Source organism: Triturus cristatus, chromosome 6 (genome assembly GCF_964204655.1).
Source record: "Triturus cristatus chromosome 6, aTriCri1.1, whole genome shotgun sequence".
Taxonomy (NCBI): domain Eukaryota; kingdom Metazoa; phylum Chordata; class Amphibia; order Caudata; family Salamandridae; genus Triturus; species Triturus cristatus.
In genome coordinates, this window is record NC_140589.1 from 593,081,684 (window position 1) to 593,100,077 (window position 18,394).

Genomic DNA, 18,394 nt, shown 5'->3' on the forward strand with positions numbered 1-18,394 from the left:
ATGCTCAGTGTGACTGCTTGATTTACAATGTAGGAGATTTGCACACTAGTCTCTCATGCATGCTCAGTGTATCAGCGGGTTGTTGCTCATGCTCATGAATTGCACACTAGTTTCTCGCACATGCTCAGTGTGAGTGCCACCTCTTTGAGCAGACCCACATCACTCCCAATACCAATCCCTATACCAGGAATATTCTCACCTGGCGTCGATATATAGACGACATCCTTATGATCTGGCAGGGATCAGAAACAACTCTACAACTTTTCCTCACTTGGCTCAATGAAAGAGACCCATACCTGAAATTCACTAGTACCTCGAGTGCAAGCCACCTGGCATTCCTTGATCTGAACATATGGGCCAAAGATGGCCAACTGATCACTACGACCTATTACAAGCCTACCTCAAGGAACTCACTCCTTCATTACACAAGTTTCCATCCCCGCCCTCTAAGGGAAAACCTACCATTTGGGCAATTCCTGCGTATACGCAGAAATTGCACTCAAGTAACTGACTACAAAAATCAGTCGGCAGACTTGTCTAAGAAACTGGAGGAAAGAGGCTACCCCCGTGCCATCATCAACAAAACCAAGAAAAGAGCCAGGAACCAAAATAGGGAGGCTCTCCTGGAAACGGTACCCAAGGACAAAAGTGACCAACCCATCACGTGTGTCACCACATTCAACACAGCTTCCAATGAGGTGGCGAAACTCATACGCAAAAACTGGAAAATTCTAAACTCTGGACAACGACAATGGGAAACCCTCAGGTTTGCCTACAAAAGGTGCAACAACCAGAAAGACCAACTTGTGAGCACCCGCCCCAGACCCCTGACCAACAGAGAACCCAATACTATCCTGAATGCGTGGGGCCTACCTAAGATCTCTGGACACTACCCATGCAATGATTGTAGCGTGTGCCATCTCACCAGCCATACGAAAACACTGATATTAGAACCAGACAAAGTGTGGACTCAACGCAGCCACACAAACTGTAATTCACGTAACGTGATCTACCTACTTACATGCAGCTGCGGCCTCCGATACATTGGGATGACCGCCCGAAAAATAAGAACTAGAATAACAGAACACAGGAGCACAATCAGGTGCAAGAAGAACATTAGCAAACTGACCAGTCATTTCATCACCCAGGGACACACTCCCAATGACCTGACCTGGACCATCATTGAACAACTACCGGAACTGGCAGTGGATAATGAGAAGAAATTACTCAGCAAGGAACAACGTTGGATATATCGTCTTTCCACCCAAACCAATGGCCTCAACGATGCCATACCGTGGAACTCAGTCACACCCTAGACCCACACATCACCTGGCCTGTGCGCAGTTGCCCCCCGTGCCATAGTCCCCCTGGACACAATTATTGATCATGCTCCCTCTTGTGTGTACCACCAAACTGCCAACATCTTGGGCACATGCTTCAACCCCACCCATTCTGCCATGTCAACCTTAGCGCGCTGCGCGCACTTAACAGTAATTCATGGGCCGAACCACTCTGGGAGGCGGCGCGTCCCGCAGGCATGTTTTCCCAGCATTAACGCACACATAACCAACACTGAACCCTTAGCGCCTGCGCATATAAGACCACGCCACACCTAACACTGGTGTTGCCCCCTACCCCGTATCATTGGCGGCATATTGTAGTTTTTTCATAATCTAGTTTTTACATATACCGCGCTATCAAACTGAGCGTATGCCAAAGGCAGGAGTACAAATCTCCTACATTGTAAATCATGCACTCACACTGAGCATGTGCGAGAAACTAGTGTGCAATTCATGAGCATGAGCAACAACCCGCTGATACACTGAGCATGCATGAGAGACTAGTGTGCAAATCTCCTACATTGTAAATCAAGCACTCACACTGAGCATGTGCGAGGAACTAGTGTGCAATTCATGAGCATGAGCAATAACCCGCTGATACACTGAGCATGCACGAGAGACTAGTGTGCAAACTACGAGCATGAGCAGCAACTACATCTAGGGGCGGTGCTACCTCGTTAACCTCAGTATAAAAAGCCCACACGCCGAGTGGCTCTTTCTACCGGAGCACGACGGTGGGACAACAGGTACAAGGCAGGCACTGACCAGAAAGACTGAGTATGACAATCCTGACAAGCCTCCAAACAACAAACTGGGTAAGCGCTTTTTCCCTCACAGGTCCCTAACTCCCACAGCCTATCTCTTTTTCTCTCATAGGGTCATCCCCTTACCGCTTCCCTCCAGGAAGCCTTGGCTAATAACCCAAAGCGTAAGAACATTTTCCTTGCGCCCTGCTACACTAAGTCACCAGCCTTCAGTGTGATTTCCGTGTTTTAGCCACACCACGCTCTTAATTAGTTGCGTACTTTCACTCTGATGGCACCACCAGTACCATCACACCTAGCCGACTATAGTCCTCTCACCATGCACTATAGTGCCGGCCACCTAAGCATTGTTGACCGGATGTCTAAATTGACTACTGACTCTCTCTACAAATGTTTTGTCCTTGTTTTTAATGTTTGTTTGTACAGGTATGCATGAGAAGGGAATCCCCCTCTCACACATAGAAAAATGCCTTAGTGAGTGTATCACATAGTCTGTACCACAACACTAAGTCTGTTTTATTTTCACCACACTCTTTTAAAAACGGTCCTGAGGAAAGCCAGAATACTCTAAGGCACTGGCTGAAACATGTCGACCATCTGAAGGACGCAGGGGGCAGTAACTCTCCACCCTTACACGTCCTGTAGCCTTACTTTTAACCGCTGGTGTCGGCCCAGTTATTAAAATTTAATTTACCCTTGGGTACTGGGACCACCACCAAGCTGTTTTAAATCACAATTCACCCAACCTCACTGCACTCTCAGCAATATACCAGCTCCGCTGTAATCAGGCGTCGTAGCACACCCGGGACATACTAGGTGTCACTGGGTGGGCCCGATGATGAAGCATGCCACCAACTAGGTTGGTGGGTGAGGGCTTAATGAATACACCTACAAGGTGTCTGTGACAGAACTACTTTGAGTACTGCATCACTTTGGTCAACTTAAGCTAGTCTTCTTTGTTTAATCACATATAAATCCCTCGGGGACATGGACTAGCTTTCTAGTCCTCTCTCTCCCTCTTGTTACACGCGTCCCAGGATTTTCGCCATCTTCTCTCCTGTCTCCTACAGCTCTGCCTCAGGAGCCTTAACGGCTCAGTGAACCAGGGAGCTGAGGGTTTACGCCTTGCTGAGTACCGAAGGGATACAGGGGCTAGCACATCTACAGCTCCAGTGATAGAATTAGCGAGCTCTTGTGCAGCCTCACCAGCTTCCCTGGTAGATGAATATGAGATACACCCTATAAACGGAGCAAGGGATTCGTTGGTAATATTCCTATAGCTCCTTTTGGGTTCTCTGTTGATGGAGCTCAGTGTAGGGGAAGATGCTAATTCTAGAGGCACTGCCAAATGGTCAGACCAGACCAGAGGCAGGGGGGACCAACCGAGAGTCTCGGGTCGTTAGTAAACGCCCCGTCAAGTATATGGCCAGCTCGATGGGTTGGGCTGTTCACCAATTGAGTAAAGCCACACGCGTCCAGCGAGTCCACCAAGGAAAGCCTATTTTTAGACCCCAGGTCATCCAAATGAAAATTTAAGTCTCCTAGTATGGTAAGATGGAGTTTACCAAAATAGGGTTCCAAAATTCGAAAGAGCTCACAGCTAAAGTTGGATCTGGGTTCAGGAGGTCTATAAATAAGGATGCCTGTAAAGGAAACCGAAGGGGAACAGGAAATAGAAAAGTACATAGCCTCAAAGGAGTCCGAGGGCTCAGACAGGGCTTTAATACTACAGGCAAAGGAAGCTTTATAGAGAATTGCCAGCCCGCCCCCCCCTACATCTAGTTCTGTCAAGTCTATGCAACGCATAGCCTTCAGGAATCGCCATCAATAAATCATGACCAGACGAGTCCGAGGCCCAAGTTTCTGTCACAAACACCCAGGAGGGTTTCCTGGCAGTCACAAAATCGTGAAAGGCGACATTATTTTTAATAAGTGACCTAGCATTGACTAGAAAACCCTTTCTAAATTGGGTATGGATCGGTGAAACGGAAGAGGTATGTGTTATCCCGTTAAGGGAGCAAGAGGGCGATGGAACACCGTTACAAATATGGCATACAGAAGAACGTAGAATGCCCTCAGGCGAAAAGCTGTGGTGACAGGCTAGTAGAGAAGGCTTTAAAGCAATCATCTCCTGGAAGGAGTACAAACATGTTACCTGAGAAGAAGAATGCAAATCCTCTGTGCCCAGCCCGTCCCGCAGCCCGTCCTCAGCACAGACGGGGGCAGACGGGCTGAACTCAGGCATAACTCCGGCGGAAATCCAGCGACCCCGCTGTGCGATTCCGCTGCGCGTCAGCATGACCCCCTTATGTGTACGTCTAGCGTCCTTGTGACGACTAGAACGTCCGACCTCCAAGATGGCGCCGCCAGGCGTCCCTGTGTACACCTAGTATGGCCGCCAAGATTTCTGAATCACCGGGAAAAGGGCCCGCCCAACAGCGGTGGTATTCGATATTTTATGGTGCAGGTAAGTGGGCTCGAGATAAAAGCAGGGGATAATACGAAATTAAATATAACCAAAATAGAAAACGGGATATTTTAACCCCTTCAGCGCTCATCACGGAACCACTCCGTCATGAGCCACGGGTGCCGTGTGCTCATGACGGAGTGGTTCCGTCATGCTGCGGCCGTTGGCCGCCGCTCCTCCCACGCTGCGCTGATTCCCCGCCTGTGCGGGCGATTAGCGCAGTGGGCGGAGTCATGATGGAACCACTCCGTCATGAGCACAGCGCCACCGCGCTGCCCCCAAACCCCCCCCCAGCGCTGCGGCGGAATTCCCGCCGCAGCCAAGGGGTTAAGAATGCCAAAAGTAAGCAGCAGAACAAACAACAAATTACGCAGCGCGCTCTAGACGCACTGTGTCAGCTAGCAGGGCTCTCCGCCTAATTTACCCCCCTTATGTAGACGTCTAGCGTCCTTGTGACGACTAGAACGTCCGACCTCCAAGATGGCGCCACCGGGCGTCCCTCTGTACACCTAGTATGGCCGCCAAGATTTCTGAATCACCGGGAAAAGGGCCCGCCCAACAGCGGTGGTATTCGATATTTTATGGTGCAGGTAAGTGGGCTCGGGATAAAAGCAGGGGATAATACGAAATCAAATATAACCAAAATAGAAAACGGGATATTTTAAGAATGCCAAAAGTAAGCAGCAGAACAAACAACAAATTGCGCAGCGCGCTCTAGACGCTCTGTGTCAGCTAGTAAGTCATCAAGAAAGTTGTGCTGTAAAGCCGATCTAAAAAGGAAATGTAGCCTCCTACTCACCTTGGCAAGCTGTTGCAATGGTTACACTGCGTCAGCTTGCCAAGCAGTGGCGGCCATCATGACTTGCGGGTGTGTGGGGTGAGGAGGTAGCAAAGTTGTGCAAAGGAAAAAAAAATCTTACACTTACCTTGCTGCCGGGTCCGTGGCTCTTCTCCTTGCTACTGCTCTCCTCATGGGACAGGAAGCCACGAAGAACAGCCATGTTCCCCTGACAAATCACAATGCTGCAGTGCAATGTTGTGATTGGTAAGCACCCAGGCTCCCCTGACCAATCACAATGCTGCAATGCAGCTTTGTGATTTTTTTTTTTTTTTAGCATCCTGGTTCGACTCTCAACCAGGAAATGGGGGCATGGGCTTTTTCTCCATGCAGGCTGTAATGCAGCCTGCATGGAGAACGGGGAAAGTGATCATGACTAATTTGGGTGGACCGGGAGTTCACCCCTCTTCCCAAGGAGGCTGTAAAAAATCTGGGTGCCTGGGTAGACAGTGCATTGTCCTTTGAAGTGCAGACTAAATCAGTAGTGGGTGTCTGTTTTGGTCTTTTACGAGGACTTAAGACTTTGTTTGAGTTCTTTGACTCTCAGCGGTGCCAGATGATTATCCATTCCACTATACTCTCTAAACTGGACTATTGCAACTCTGTTTCTGGGAGCTGATAAAACAGGAATCAAACGACTTCAGAAGGCTCAACATGCTGCGGTGCGAACTCTAGTTGCATTCCCAAAATTCCGCTCAATTTCTAAACTCATTCTCTAATTGCACTGGCTCCTGGTGGAAAAGAGAATGCACTTCAAGACACTGTACATTGCACACAAAAGCCTTACTTCTCAAGTGCCCCCTGTTCTATCCAATCTATTATTTCCATACGTCCCACGTCAAGAACTGCATTCTGCAGATCTTCACCTGGCTTGTGTTCCCCTAGTCAGAAGAGCAAGAGCGGGAGGGCGCTCGTCCGATATAAGGTGTTTGCCCTTTGGAATGCTCTCCCGGTGACCATCAGGAGCATCCAGAATCACTGGGCTTTCAGAAAGACTGAGAAGACTTGGCTTTTTCCAGCCTAATCCTCAGCCCCCTGAGGCAGCCATGCGCTTTACAGATTCATTAACATAACATTAACATAACTTAGGAGTGGGCAAACCACTCCTCCCCTGCTCCGTGAGCAGAGCTGCCCCATCCACCAGCCCGCCCGCAAAGGAAACATAAAATGATAATACCTCAAAGCTATCATCATTTTATATTTCCTTTCCTTTTACACTGCTCAAAGGCAGTGGGCGGCGCTCCTCCACCATAGAGGCGCCGCCACTGTTGCTAACAACTTTTGGAACCGTATCCAGAGCAACTCATTCTAGCCACTGTCCTCCACATTACATATCGGAACTCGGTGGCTCCTTCCAGATTGTAATTCTCGATATCAGCACTGTGACAAAGGTCATGTGATAATTAAGTTGCTGTCATCATTTTGCTAATTAACAATTTCAAAACCTGAAAAATCATACATATTTTTGGTCACAGAATGATGGCAATTATGTTATTAGACAGATGACATGGACTGGTCATTTGATGTCGGGTGAAGGTCATTTTAGATTGTTCTTCTCACATGGCAGAATTATTTATGGTTAATAGCAAAAACATAAAAAAAGGCTCTTCAGTTGTTTTGACTCTTCAGCATGCTTTATATGATGGTTTTGCTCACTGTCATTCATGTCAGCAGCATGTCACTGCCCTTATGTTATCAACTGAAGATTGTCCATCTGATTTTCATGCAGGTACACCGTTGGGTCAATTATGAATCTATGCTTAAAGAATGTCTTATTGGAAGAATGTCAACGAAGCCAGCCACGATTGCAAAAGGTATTGTTTTTACAAGCTGTTGGTTAGTTGTGTAAAATTGTATTCATGTTAATTCGGATATATTTTTACTGACATATTATTAACACTTTAAATCGGTGGTTGTGATAATACAGCACATTCCTTTATTTACCTTGTCCAATGAAGTCAGAAGGACAGACGTTTCATTTACGCAGGTTGACAAATATGATTCGAATCGCTACGATTTTTAGGTCTCGCCTGAGCCAGTGCTTTAGCGCTGCTCAGGCTAGAGCTATAGGAAACGGGGTTTTGGAAGTGCAAATGAGTGCTTTTCAGGCCCCCAACTACAGTGCATGTGCGCCAGGCGTGCGCACCATTTGGCAGCCTGCTTGTACATTTCGCGGGCGCTTTGATGTTCTCAGTGAGCCGCGCGGCCACTGCGAACTTCAAAGCGCCCGCGAAATGATTACTTTCACTTTAACGTTCGCACCTACTTGGCAGACTGGTTCTCTGTTGCTCTTTCCTCCTCTGCTCTCTCTCCTCAGAGTCCGTCCCTCCCCCTGTTGCAGCAGCTGGCATTACACGGGGAGGGTTGCTCTTCGTGCCTACCAAAAAACAAGCATTGGCATAGCCAATAGGTATCGCTTTTGGGACCTTATAAGTATTTAGTTATGCAACTGTTGCATAGTTAAACACTTATAAGGTCCCAAAAGCGAGACCTATTGGCAATGCCAATGCTTGTTATTAATTGATATATAAATACAGTTAGTAAGGAGGAGGGTATCGGAGTACATGGGCAAGCCAAGACTGGCTGTAGTGGGAATCAGGCACTTCTCCGGCAGCCAGTAAGCTGTTTTGAAAAAGTCTACAGCTGGTGTTGTCACTCTGTCCAGCCTCCGCCCCGACATAGTGGTTAGCATCACTGTCAGTGCCAGTTGCCAGCTATGGAGGGAGGTTGGGGCAGTCTACTGGACAAAAATATATATAAACTAAATTCATGCTGACATGCATTGCATTATCGTTTTAAAGTTAAAATGTTTAACTTTAAAACAGTATTGTAATGCATGTGTGATTTAGGGCATAATGCACATAAAGTACATTTATCACTTACCTAGCTGAACGTCCACGCTCCGTCCCGGTGTTTCTCTCTCCTTGGGCCCAGCCAACTTCCCTAACCAATCCTGGTGCTGCTCTCTTGCTCTTTAACCAGCAAGAGCGCAGCGCCAGGATTGGATGGAGTAGGCTCTCTCAGCACTCGAAAGTACCCTGGAGGCCTTTGCTCAGTCTCAACCAGCTTGGTTGAGAGGTTTAAAGTGTGCATGCCTGGCTGGCTGTCGCAGGACGGCTGGCCAAAGAGACAAGTGCACTTTAAAGTGCCCAGCCCATTACTCCTCTCTGCTACTGCCAGTCAGCGGCGGCCCGACCCCATCCTGAGACTCGGCTGGGACGGAGGTTTGCAGAGTCAATGAAAAATAAAATGGTAATAATGTCGATGCTCCTTTGCCTTAACGGAGGAGCCTGTCCCTGGTCAGCCTACGTTAATTTTTCGGTGACCCAAGGGCTTGGAGGAGTGCAGATACAGGGCCTCATAATAACAGTGGGAAACAATATGTGCATGTCTGATTGTCAAGCACAGATTGTGTATTTATGGCGCTGACAGGCTGTGCTATGATTGGATGCATGGCTGCAGAAGGGCCACAGAGCTCTTTAATGGAAAGATGGCCATCAGAGCTCTTCACCAATGGCTGACGTCACACATTCAGTGTGATTAACAGTACAAGGCCCAGTGAGGCGTTGCACTGTCAATGCCATGGTCATGCCAGTGACATGAAAGCAGGAGGCCAAGAGAGCAGACGGTGTAATATTTACTGGTGAAGCTGTGCGCCTCTGCCTGGATGTGTGCAGATGAGATGGGTCAGAAGTGGCAGGAAGCACTGTGATGCCAGAGTCCATTCCCCTAAGTCCAGTCACCACTATCAATTCTCAGTTCCAGTACCCTATTTTAGTGAGGGGTAAGGTGGTAAAGTGCCCTATAAGAGGCGTACTTGATCTACTGAAAACTGCCAGTTTAATCATAAAAGGGAGCTGTGGGGTGTGTGATCTGAAATATGGAGTTCTCCTTGGAAGGGAGTAAAGAAGGTCTAAATTCTTTCTTCTGGGTGAATCCATGGCATGTATGTATGTAAACCTAGGCAAGAGAGAGTGAAGCTGGATCGCGAGATAACCAGATATTAGGGAGGTGTGCCTGAGCAGAGCAGCAACACCCCTGGATAGCACCTAGTCAAAAGGCAGGTTGATGGTGTTGCTTTTTGTTCATCCACAAATAGTCAACATCGTTTTATTTGCATTCATCAGAACTTCAGCACTCCTACTTTGCACATCCTCCTGTTGGGAGAACCTGGTAAAGGAGCCAGATTCTGCGTGAATCACAGGCTCAGTCTCCATCACTTAAGTACATGTCTCTCGGAAAGTACCACTGCAATTCTTGCTGTTTTCTTTAAGAAAAAAGAGGGAGGTAAAGAAAGAAGTAAGGGAAGAAAGGGGACCCAGATAGAACATAGAGGGGAGACTGATAAGCTAGGGAAAGGAAGGGGGCGGGAAATGAAGAGGGAAGGGAAGGTGTTAGAAATGGGGTCTCTGGTTGGCTAAGGCTTGCGCCAAAGCCAGGCAGAGACCACCACTCTAGTCAGGGCAAGGGAGTTACACGCCAAAGGTAACCCCTGCTCACCCCTTTGGTAGCTTGGCACGAGCAGTCAGGCCTATCCCGGAGGCAATGTGTAAAGCATTTGCGCACGCACACAGCAACAACACCCCAGGTACACCACAAAAGAAACTCCACCCAAGGTTATATATATAAGTAGCCTTTGTATTATAATAAACACATTCGATCATAATCACACAATATACAAAGTTGCAGTCGCTTGCGTTCCCCCAGGGCAACGGAGAATTAGGCAACACAAGCTCTGGCACTACGGTGCCTCTGGGGCTCTTCACACAAATTGCCCCCCTCGGTGCAGCTGGAAACTGACTTGGGCACACTGTGCCAGCTCTCCTCAAAAGAAATACCCCCAAGTCCCTCCCTCCGGGACTTTTTAAAAGAAACTGAGGTGACACCCAAATGTCGCATCTTCCCGCTATGGCGGTGCAGCTGGAGGAACCAATCAAGCACTGGCACCCTCTGTACCTCGGTAGAGTGTCCCCAGGGGGGGATGCACCGACAATGTGACTCGATCGCACCCCCCCAGATACACAACACAGCCCCACTCACCGGGGCTGTTCAGGATGCTTCTGCTCTCCCCTGTTGCCGCCTCTGTCACTCTTCAGCGTCGTGGGGCCTGTGCCTGCAGCCGGCAGACTCTTCACCCCCGCGGGGCTCTCCTCCGTTCACGGGGAGCCCCCACCTATGGAGCGAAGTCTCCGTCGTCGTCTGGCTGGTTGGCAGCATGGGGTAGGCTCCTGCCTGGCTTTGGCTGCCGATGCGAGGCGTGCACCGGCACGGGAGCCTCTCTGGGTCCTGAGGCCCACGTCCCAGCACGGGGTAGTCTCCCGCCTCGGTCTTCTGGCTTCCTGGAACACAGGCACGACTCCGCCTGTGTTCCGACCGGCGCTTTCCTTCTGGCCCGCGGTCCTTCACGGGCACACACAGGAGCGTGGGGTAGGCTCCCGTCTGCTTCCTGGCTAAGCCCCGCCCATGTCCTAACACAGGTTGCCTGGCTTCCTCCCCGGGGCGCGGCAGTGATTTTTCTCCTTCCTTCACCGAAGCGCGGGTGGGCTCCCACCTTCGTTTAAATTAAATATAATGGTGGGGTGGGCACCCGCCACAACAGCACGCCAGCGGGGTGGGCACCCGTGACAACGAACACAACGGCGGGGTGGTCACCTGCCGAAATCACAACAAAGCGGCAAGAGGCGGGGTGGGCACCCGCGAGGACAAGAATAAAGATAAGCGAGGTGGGCACCCGCTTCCCCCAGCAGCTACTGGGAATCCCCATGTCGGGATTACCTCCAGAACCACGGCAGTAGCGCTCGGCACGCCGCCAGTTCCTCACTCTCCTCTGGGCAATAATAAAAGCGCTCCCAAAATGAAAAATAGAGCGCTCACCGGCGCTGAAGACCAAAGTCCAGGGAAAGTCCCTTGAGGATGGAGGGGGGGGCAAAGAGCTGGGCCCAGGCAGGTTAGCTCACATGGCCCTCCAGCAGGGAGGCAGTCCCTAGTGGTAGTTCCTCCTGGAGCCCAGCAGCAAGCCCCCCTCAAGTCAGGAACAGCACAACAGACTGAACATTTTCATGGGGTCACAGCCCCTTCTTTTATACACATTTTTCCTTTGTTCCCCCAGCACAGGGCTGGGAGAAAACCAGATGCAACTGGTTTGGGGGAGCTTTGGAGCACTTTGTTGTGCTCAGCTCCTCTCTCCATTGTCAGGTGGGGGCTAGGTGCTCAGACGCACCACAGGGGGCGGAGCCAGCATTGTGGAGGGAAGGCACAGCTCTATTCAGGTCCCAGGTGCAACTCCTCCCTCCCATCTAGATGCAGATCTCCCTATTCACCACTGGGCAGACTCATCCTGGCTCCTGGAATTCCCCAACCCTCTCAGCTGCTGTCAATCACAAGCCTGACATGCACTCCACATCAGGCAGGCAGGTACACAGCTCACAGAAAGGCCAACTTCTAGAAGTGGCACTTCTCCTATAGTTTTAATAAATCTGCGCACATCATTGAACAGCATTTATTCTTACGAGTTCGCACATACTAAACTTGCACCTGCACTCCTCTCACACCAGGAATTACCATGGACACACATATCCCCCATGCATTCCTTTGGGAGGGCAGGCCAGTCTCACTAAAGGTAAAACAGAGCGCACGCACTCTACACTGGGACACAGTGCTAAAGTGCCTAGAGGCCTAAAACCACTAACACTACATAGGGAAAAAGGCTAGGATAAATGCAAAAAGTTTAGGGGTGAACCTGCCAATGGGCCAGGTCCAACAGAAGATAACATCAAAAGTGGAAAAAGAAGGATGGGCAGAGGCTAGAGAGAAGGGAAGATAAATTGATTATTACATAATGTAGGAAATGAGGGAAGAGAATGAGAGGAGCAAGGAAAAGGAGATGATGAGAGAAAAAAGGGAAATACAAAAGTTAGAACGATAGTAGAAAGACAAGAGGAAAATAAAGAACAGAATAGTGGAAGGGAGTAAACAAAATCATAGAGATGTTTGGGTTAGAGACTGATAAGATCTGAACAAAAGAGGAGTCAAGTGGACTGAAGAGTAAAATGAGATGAAGAAAAAGGCAGTATGTCATGAAAAGTGTTTTAAGATTAGTGATTTTTTTGCATTTGAACAAAGACTTCTTTGAGAGAAATGTCCCCACTCAACCCTTGCAAAGAGGGAACTCTCACGCATGCTCTTCGCATGGGCTGATAAGATAACATTTGCCCAGGCTGATTTTGATTCCCAATCCAGTATTGTACAAGGAGTGATAAGGCAGTTGTTCTCATAGAGTATGATGTAGTGCAGGTAGAGGAGACCCTTGATGAAGAGTTTTTTGAGTCTTGCAGGGTGTGGCGAGCAGACACAGTGCGAATTTCAGTTCAGTGTGAATAGAGTAATGCCAAAATTGGGCTGTTGGCTCAGTGTCAAAAAGTTCATGGCACTGAGTCAATATCAGTAACAACAAAACCAGAGAATGGAGGGTCCAAGGGACTGAATTTTAAAGACCTGCATGGAGGGTGACCCCTATTAACAACATATTATAGCATAAAACCTCCCTGGGTCTAAACTCGCGAAGTGTGTTTTGAAGTAGAAGCTGCTACACTCTCTGGGATCCTAAAGTCCCATGGTAAGTAAGGTAAAATACAAAAAATCACAGCGCAAAATAAAATAAATGTGATTTTAAAACTACCTAGTGAGTAGCAAATAGATCTAACTTTATTGGCTTGCTCCCACTGGCAGGCATAAAAAGCAGTGCAACAGCAGTATGGAAATTAGACTGCTGGTTGTGAACACACGGTCAACATGTTTCAGCCCCTCTGATCAGAAAACTATCCGGGATTTCGTCAGGACCACAAAGATATACAAAGCTGCTGCTAAAGTGAAAAAACCATAAAGGTGCAATAAAACATACAATATTGTTGGGATACACATTTATTTTATTTTGCGCTGTGATTTTTTGTATTTTACCTGAGCTCCTCCCTCATAGTGAGGGGGTTGTAGCCCGCAGTGTAACTAGGTTTTTCCACTGAGAGGAGATTCCCAAATGATGAAGCATGTCACCTTTGGTGAGTGAGGGTAATCGTCCTAAAGGGATTACTCTCCTTTATTGAGAGTCGATACCTCTTCTTAATTTGTCACTCCAAACACACTTCGTGAGTTTAGACCCAGGGAGATTTTGTGCTATAATAAAACTGAGTCAATATCCCCATTTTCAGGTCGACCTGGGCAGCACAGGCGCTGCTTGCGAGCCATGCTATATTGGAGTACAGAATGGAAGCCCCGCACACTCTTCGCCCATATTTGTAATTGGCTTGTCATTGTCCTTCATAAATGCTGGCTTCTGTCTTTATTAGGCTTGTTAGTCCCTCCATAGTACCGCCTTGTCTTCATTCGTTACCTCCCATGAGGACTGGCCCTTTTACTTCGGTTGTTACATGGTACGTCTTTTTTAGTCTGTAAGCACTATTTTCTTTAATCCGTTTCTCCTACTGCAGCCATGACATGCTTTCCTGCAACATTCAGTGCACAGTGCACGCTTTTACTTTCTAAGCAGCCGTGGACAATGGTGGCCGCTTCTTTGAATAGGTCTTGCATTTCCAAGAGTTTGAGCTATTGGCATTTTACATGACAATGTCTTTTATTTATTCAATGACCAAAACATATAAATAAAATACATTGTTATTTACTATGCTAATAGCTTAAACTCTCCAAAATGCGAGAGCTATTGCATTGCAAATGCTTGTTGGCAATTTCACAAAGGGACTATTTGATGCTATAGGAAATCGAGTTTTAAATTGCATGTATGCAAAAATTATTTTCTGTTGACACGCAGTTGCTCGGTTTGTCTTTTGCAATCATGTAGATATGCGTACCTAGTGATCACTTTAAAAAAAAAATTGTACAAAGTATGGGTCAATGAGTCCCTTTTTCACTCAGTGGCCCTATTCAGAATGTGAATGTTGGTCATAGGCATAAGTATGGCTGGATTTACCTTGCTTACGCCTACCAGAAACTGACAAAGGATTCCTGGCAGGCGTAAACCTTTTTTTCAGGTGTAGAAATCTCTGCCACTGACGCAGAGTTATTCCCACCCATGAATCCAACTCAGATTGTAGGATTCAGCCCATTCCTGTGTATTCCAAGGCATGGTTAACCAGGAAAGTTTATGAATTCACCGGTTTATGAAAGCCCACAAACAAGTCATTTTTTTTTTTTTTTTTAATTCTTTCAAGTCATCTTATAACATAGCAGCATATTTATCACCAACACGTATTTCTTTTCAAACATTCCACAGCGTAATTTATAATATGACATCAATTATATTAAGTTCATCCTATAATTTAGCAGCAGATTCACAAGATTGCGTCACAGGTGAACGAATTCGTCAATCCCTTCTGATACTGTAGCTGTTTAATACCTAATCATAAAATGGTCCAGATCTTACGCAGTGGCTCAGATACAAATATAATAATACTTCTTGGCATCGAATTTATTTTGTCCCTAGTTCAAATACAGCCTCATTTAAACTGTTAAACATTGCAGTGTCTCTATGTGGAGCGAGAAAAGAAAGCACATATTGGAACCTTGTGGCCCCTAGTCAGGCTCCGGGTATTATTTAGTCTATTGTATACCTCTCCACAGCTTAAAAAATTTACTGTATGAGCCTGACCTCAGTGTACAGCATCGCTCTAATGCCTTCATTCTTAACAGTGTGGGCTTCCAGTGTTTAAATGTAGGCACTATCTCTGTTCTTCAATTTTGGATAATAAGGGTGGCCACAAACCATTTCTTCTTATCCCAGTATTACAATTGGTGCCCATCAGACAGCCCAATAATATTAGCTCTGGATGATTTGGAAATTCGGTATCTATTGTGTGCCTGCAATAAGCCTGTATGGAGGTCCAAACGTTAGAGCGATTCCAAATAATACGAGTCTTGATCCGCTGAGCACCTGAAGAACTTTATCGTTACCTGGGGATTCATTCATTCAGTAAGGCGGCGTCCTGTATAGCAGCCACTTGGCATACAATTGTGTACGGCAGAGATTCGCCTCTCTGAATAGGGAGAAGTTGTAAAGATTCATTTTACTCCAAGTTTCTCTCGCAATGTGCATTTCCTCTCTTGACTGCCACCTCTGTATGCCTTATAAAGCAAAACTCAACTTATTCATAATTTAAAAGTGTAGCCTTCCAATATTTTAAAGATCTTCGAATACTGGACTCCATTAAATTCTCTACTAGCCCCAAGCTTTTCCTAATTGATCTGTGATCCAGTTTTTTCAGAAAATGTGGTACTAGGATAAAAGACCATTGGATCGATGCTTTTGCATGCATATTGCATGGTTCTTGGTTTAATCACCAGTGGCATAGTATCCATCGAGCTCTCATCTATGGGAGTTGTTTTATCTAGAAGTAGATAAGACCCTGTCAAAATGTCCACTAGTTTGGTTGACCTATTAATAATTGGAATCGCAGAGTATTTAAACAGCTGTTCTTTTCCGTTTTAGCAGCCACTGCAAAAAATCTTACCAGACCTTTTTCGGTGATTTAGTTAGTCGTAGGAAATCATTGATTTTACATTCCTTCAGTATTAAATAAAAAAAAATATCTGTTGGTCTTCCATCACCTGGAGATTTAAAAAATCCTTAAGAGAAATGCGCAAAGCGCACAAAATAATATTCTTTCAGAATGGGCACTGCTAAACCTCCCTCTTCTACTGAATTACAGAGAATATCTATTGCTATTCTGGGCGCTTTATTGGCTCAAGTAAATGATGAGAACATCCCTTCTATTTCTTTAAAAAAATAATTTGCAAAGCACAGATTAGAGTGGTGAAAACAAAAATGGAAAGCTGTAAAACAGACGCCACTCTATCCATTATAGATATGGGCAGAGTTGTCCATTTAGAAAAAAGCACTTTAATCCTCTTGACAAATGGCATGTAATTTAGAGGAAATAGACTGTCAATGTCCTCTGTGGTGTTTATGCTGAGATAAATCTTAGGTCTATGATTCACCAGGGGACGTAGCTCTGAAACTGTCTATAGTGCAGTTACATAAAAGAATTTCCATTTTTAACCTCTTTCTCTTGTATCCACCCGCCAGTTGAAATAAGTGAAATATATTATAAACGTTTTCCTGGAATATCAAGCTCGGTTTAAAAAAAAGTGCTATATCGCTACATTGTCCGCATACAATTTAATTTTGTGCATCCCTCTGACAGGTAGTTCTATTTCACAGTTTCCTCTAATCGGAATGACAAGTGGCTCTATAGAAATGGAAAATAATATAGGGGATAAGGAGCACCCCTGTCTTGTTCCTCTTTTTAACTTACATACACATATGCCAACCAAATTCGCTATTAGTTCGGCAAGTGCCCCCTGGTACATTTTATGTAAAACTTGTATAAAATATAGGGGGAAGCTGGATTTCCCCAAAATACAAAAAAGACTCTTCCAGCAGACCAGATGCCTTTTAGGCATCTAATAATAGTACTTGGGCTGGAACTTGCTGCCGAGATCCAGAGCCTTGATTTAAAAAAATTGTGTTGGAGTGTATGGACCTATCCATAATAAAGCTACATTGATCTCTGTTAATTAGTGAATCCGCTGCTCTTATAATTAGCAAAAAATGTCCTTCCAATTTCGTGCTCTGTATTTAAAAGGCTGATTGGTCTGTATGAATTAATATTCTTCACATTCTTATCTTTTTTTAGGGAAACTTACTATGATGGTGGTATTAAAAGATGGATAAATTTCACCGCCTTTTAACATGTGATCTCAAAATTTTTAATTATGCTAGTTTAAGGCAGGTAAAAACTCAATAGTGATGCCATCCTCCCCACAGGTCTTCCTATTGGCGATAGACTTAATTGCTTCGTCCACTTCATTCAACACAAACAGAGTCACCATGGCTTGAGCTTGATTTTGCCTCAGTTTGGGAATAGGGATATAGCCCACAAAAGATTGCTGCTGTTCTAGATTGACCACCTGTTCCACACCATAAATATGCTCGTAGTGCTGTCGAAATTTATCTTGCATCTTCTGGGTATCAGAAACCTGAGTCTTGGTCTCCTCATCATATAGTGATGTAACAGTATTATGTGACCTCCTCTCCCGGTCCTGTCTGCTATGCTTCTTGGGGTTATGAGAGCACGTAATGTGGCTTTGAAAGCATCTCAGACAGTTTCTACACTGGCACTGCTATTATTGAATTCAAAGTAGCTAAAAATTGAATCGTAGATCTCCTAAGTCCAAGACTCATCTTCTAATTTGACTATTAAGGGACCATCTATAGATAGCCCCATCAAGATCTATCCCAGTTACAGATATAATAACTAATAAGTGGTCAGAAAAATCATTTGTAATATGGCTAAATTTACTTAAACAGAAACCCGCAGAAGTAAAAAAATTGTGTAATCTTGCTGCTTATTTAAATCTTTCTGAAATACATGTATACTCTCTCTGCGTCTGATATTTATTTTTCACAGGTCAGTCAAATTCAATGTCTTCACATATTCAGACAATATCTTAGTGTTTCGGGGCTTGTTTTGCTTTCTACTACTTGATGATGAATCTAGCTCTGGGGTCTGTAGAAAAATAAAATACCCTCCCAAAACTAATTTACCAGAGATAGTCATTAATGATTGAAACAAATCCATCAATGGGGCCTGGTCGTTGAGAACTTGAGTGTAGATAGTAGCGAATTTGACACTGGCTCCTTTTATTTGCCTGCTTATTCACATCCACCTACCCTCTAAACCCTTACAGCAAACCTGAGATATTTATTTATGTAAATAGACACGTCCCTATTGGCGGCCTTGCTGCTGGATATACATTCATACCCATCCCTGTTTTGAAACATTCTGTAGCTTTGCTTTGTACCCTTCTGGAAAATGGGTCTCTTGGATCATGGCTATATTTGGGGATTAGGTTTTTATCCAATCTTCAATTGCCCTTGCTTTCCGTTTGTTGTTTAGACTGCTGACATTAAACAATA

At 45.8% G+C, this 18,394-nt stretch overlaps 1 protein-coding gene across 2 annotated transcripts in view; it reads left to right on the forward strand.

Moving 5' to 3' along the window:
- Nucleotides 1–18,394, forward strand: part of CYB5R4 (cytochrome b5 reductase 4) — a 1,096,425-nt gene that overhangs the window by 367,251 nt on the left and 710,780 nt on the right. For both annotated transcript variants that reach the window (XM_085611035.1, XM_085611036.1), the window contains exon 4: nt 7,139–7,223. In XM_085611035.1, the coding sequence (XP_085467161.1) occupies nt 7,139–7,223 (85 nt within the window). The remainder of the gene's footprint in view (nt 1–7,138; nt 7,224–18,394) is intronic.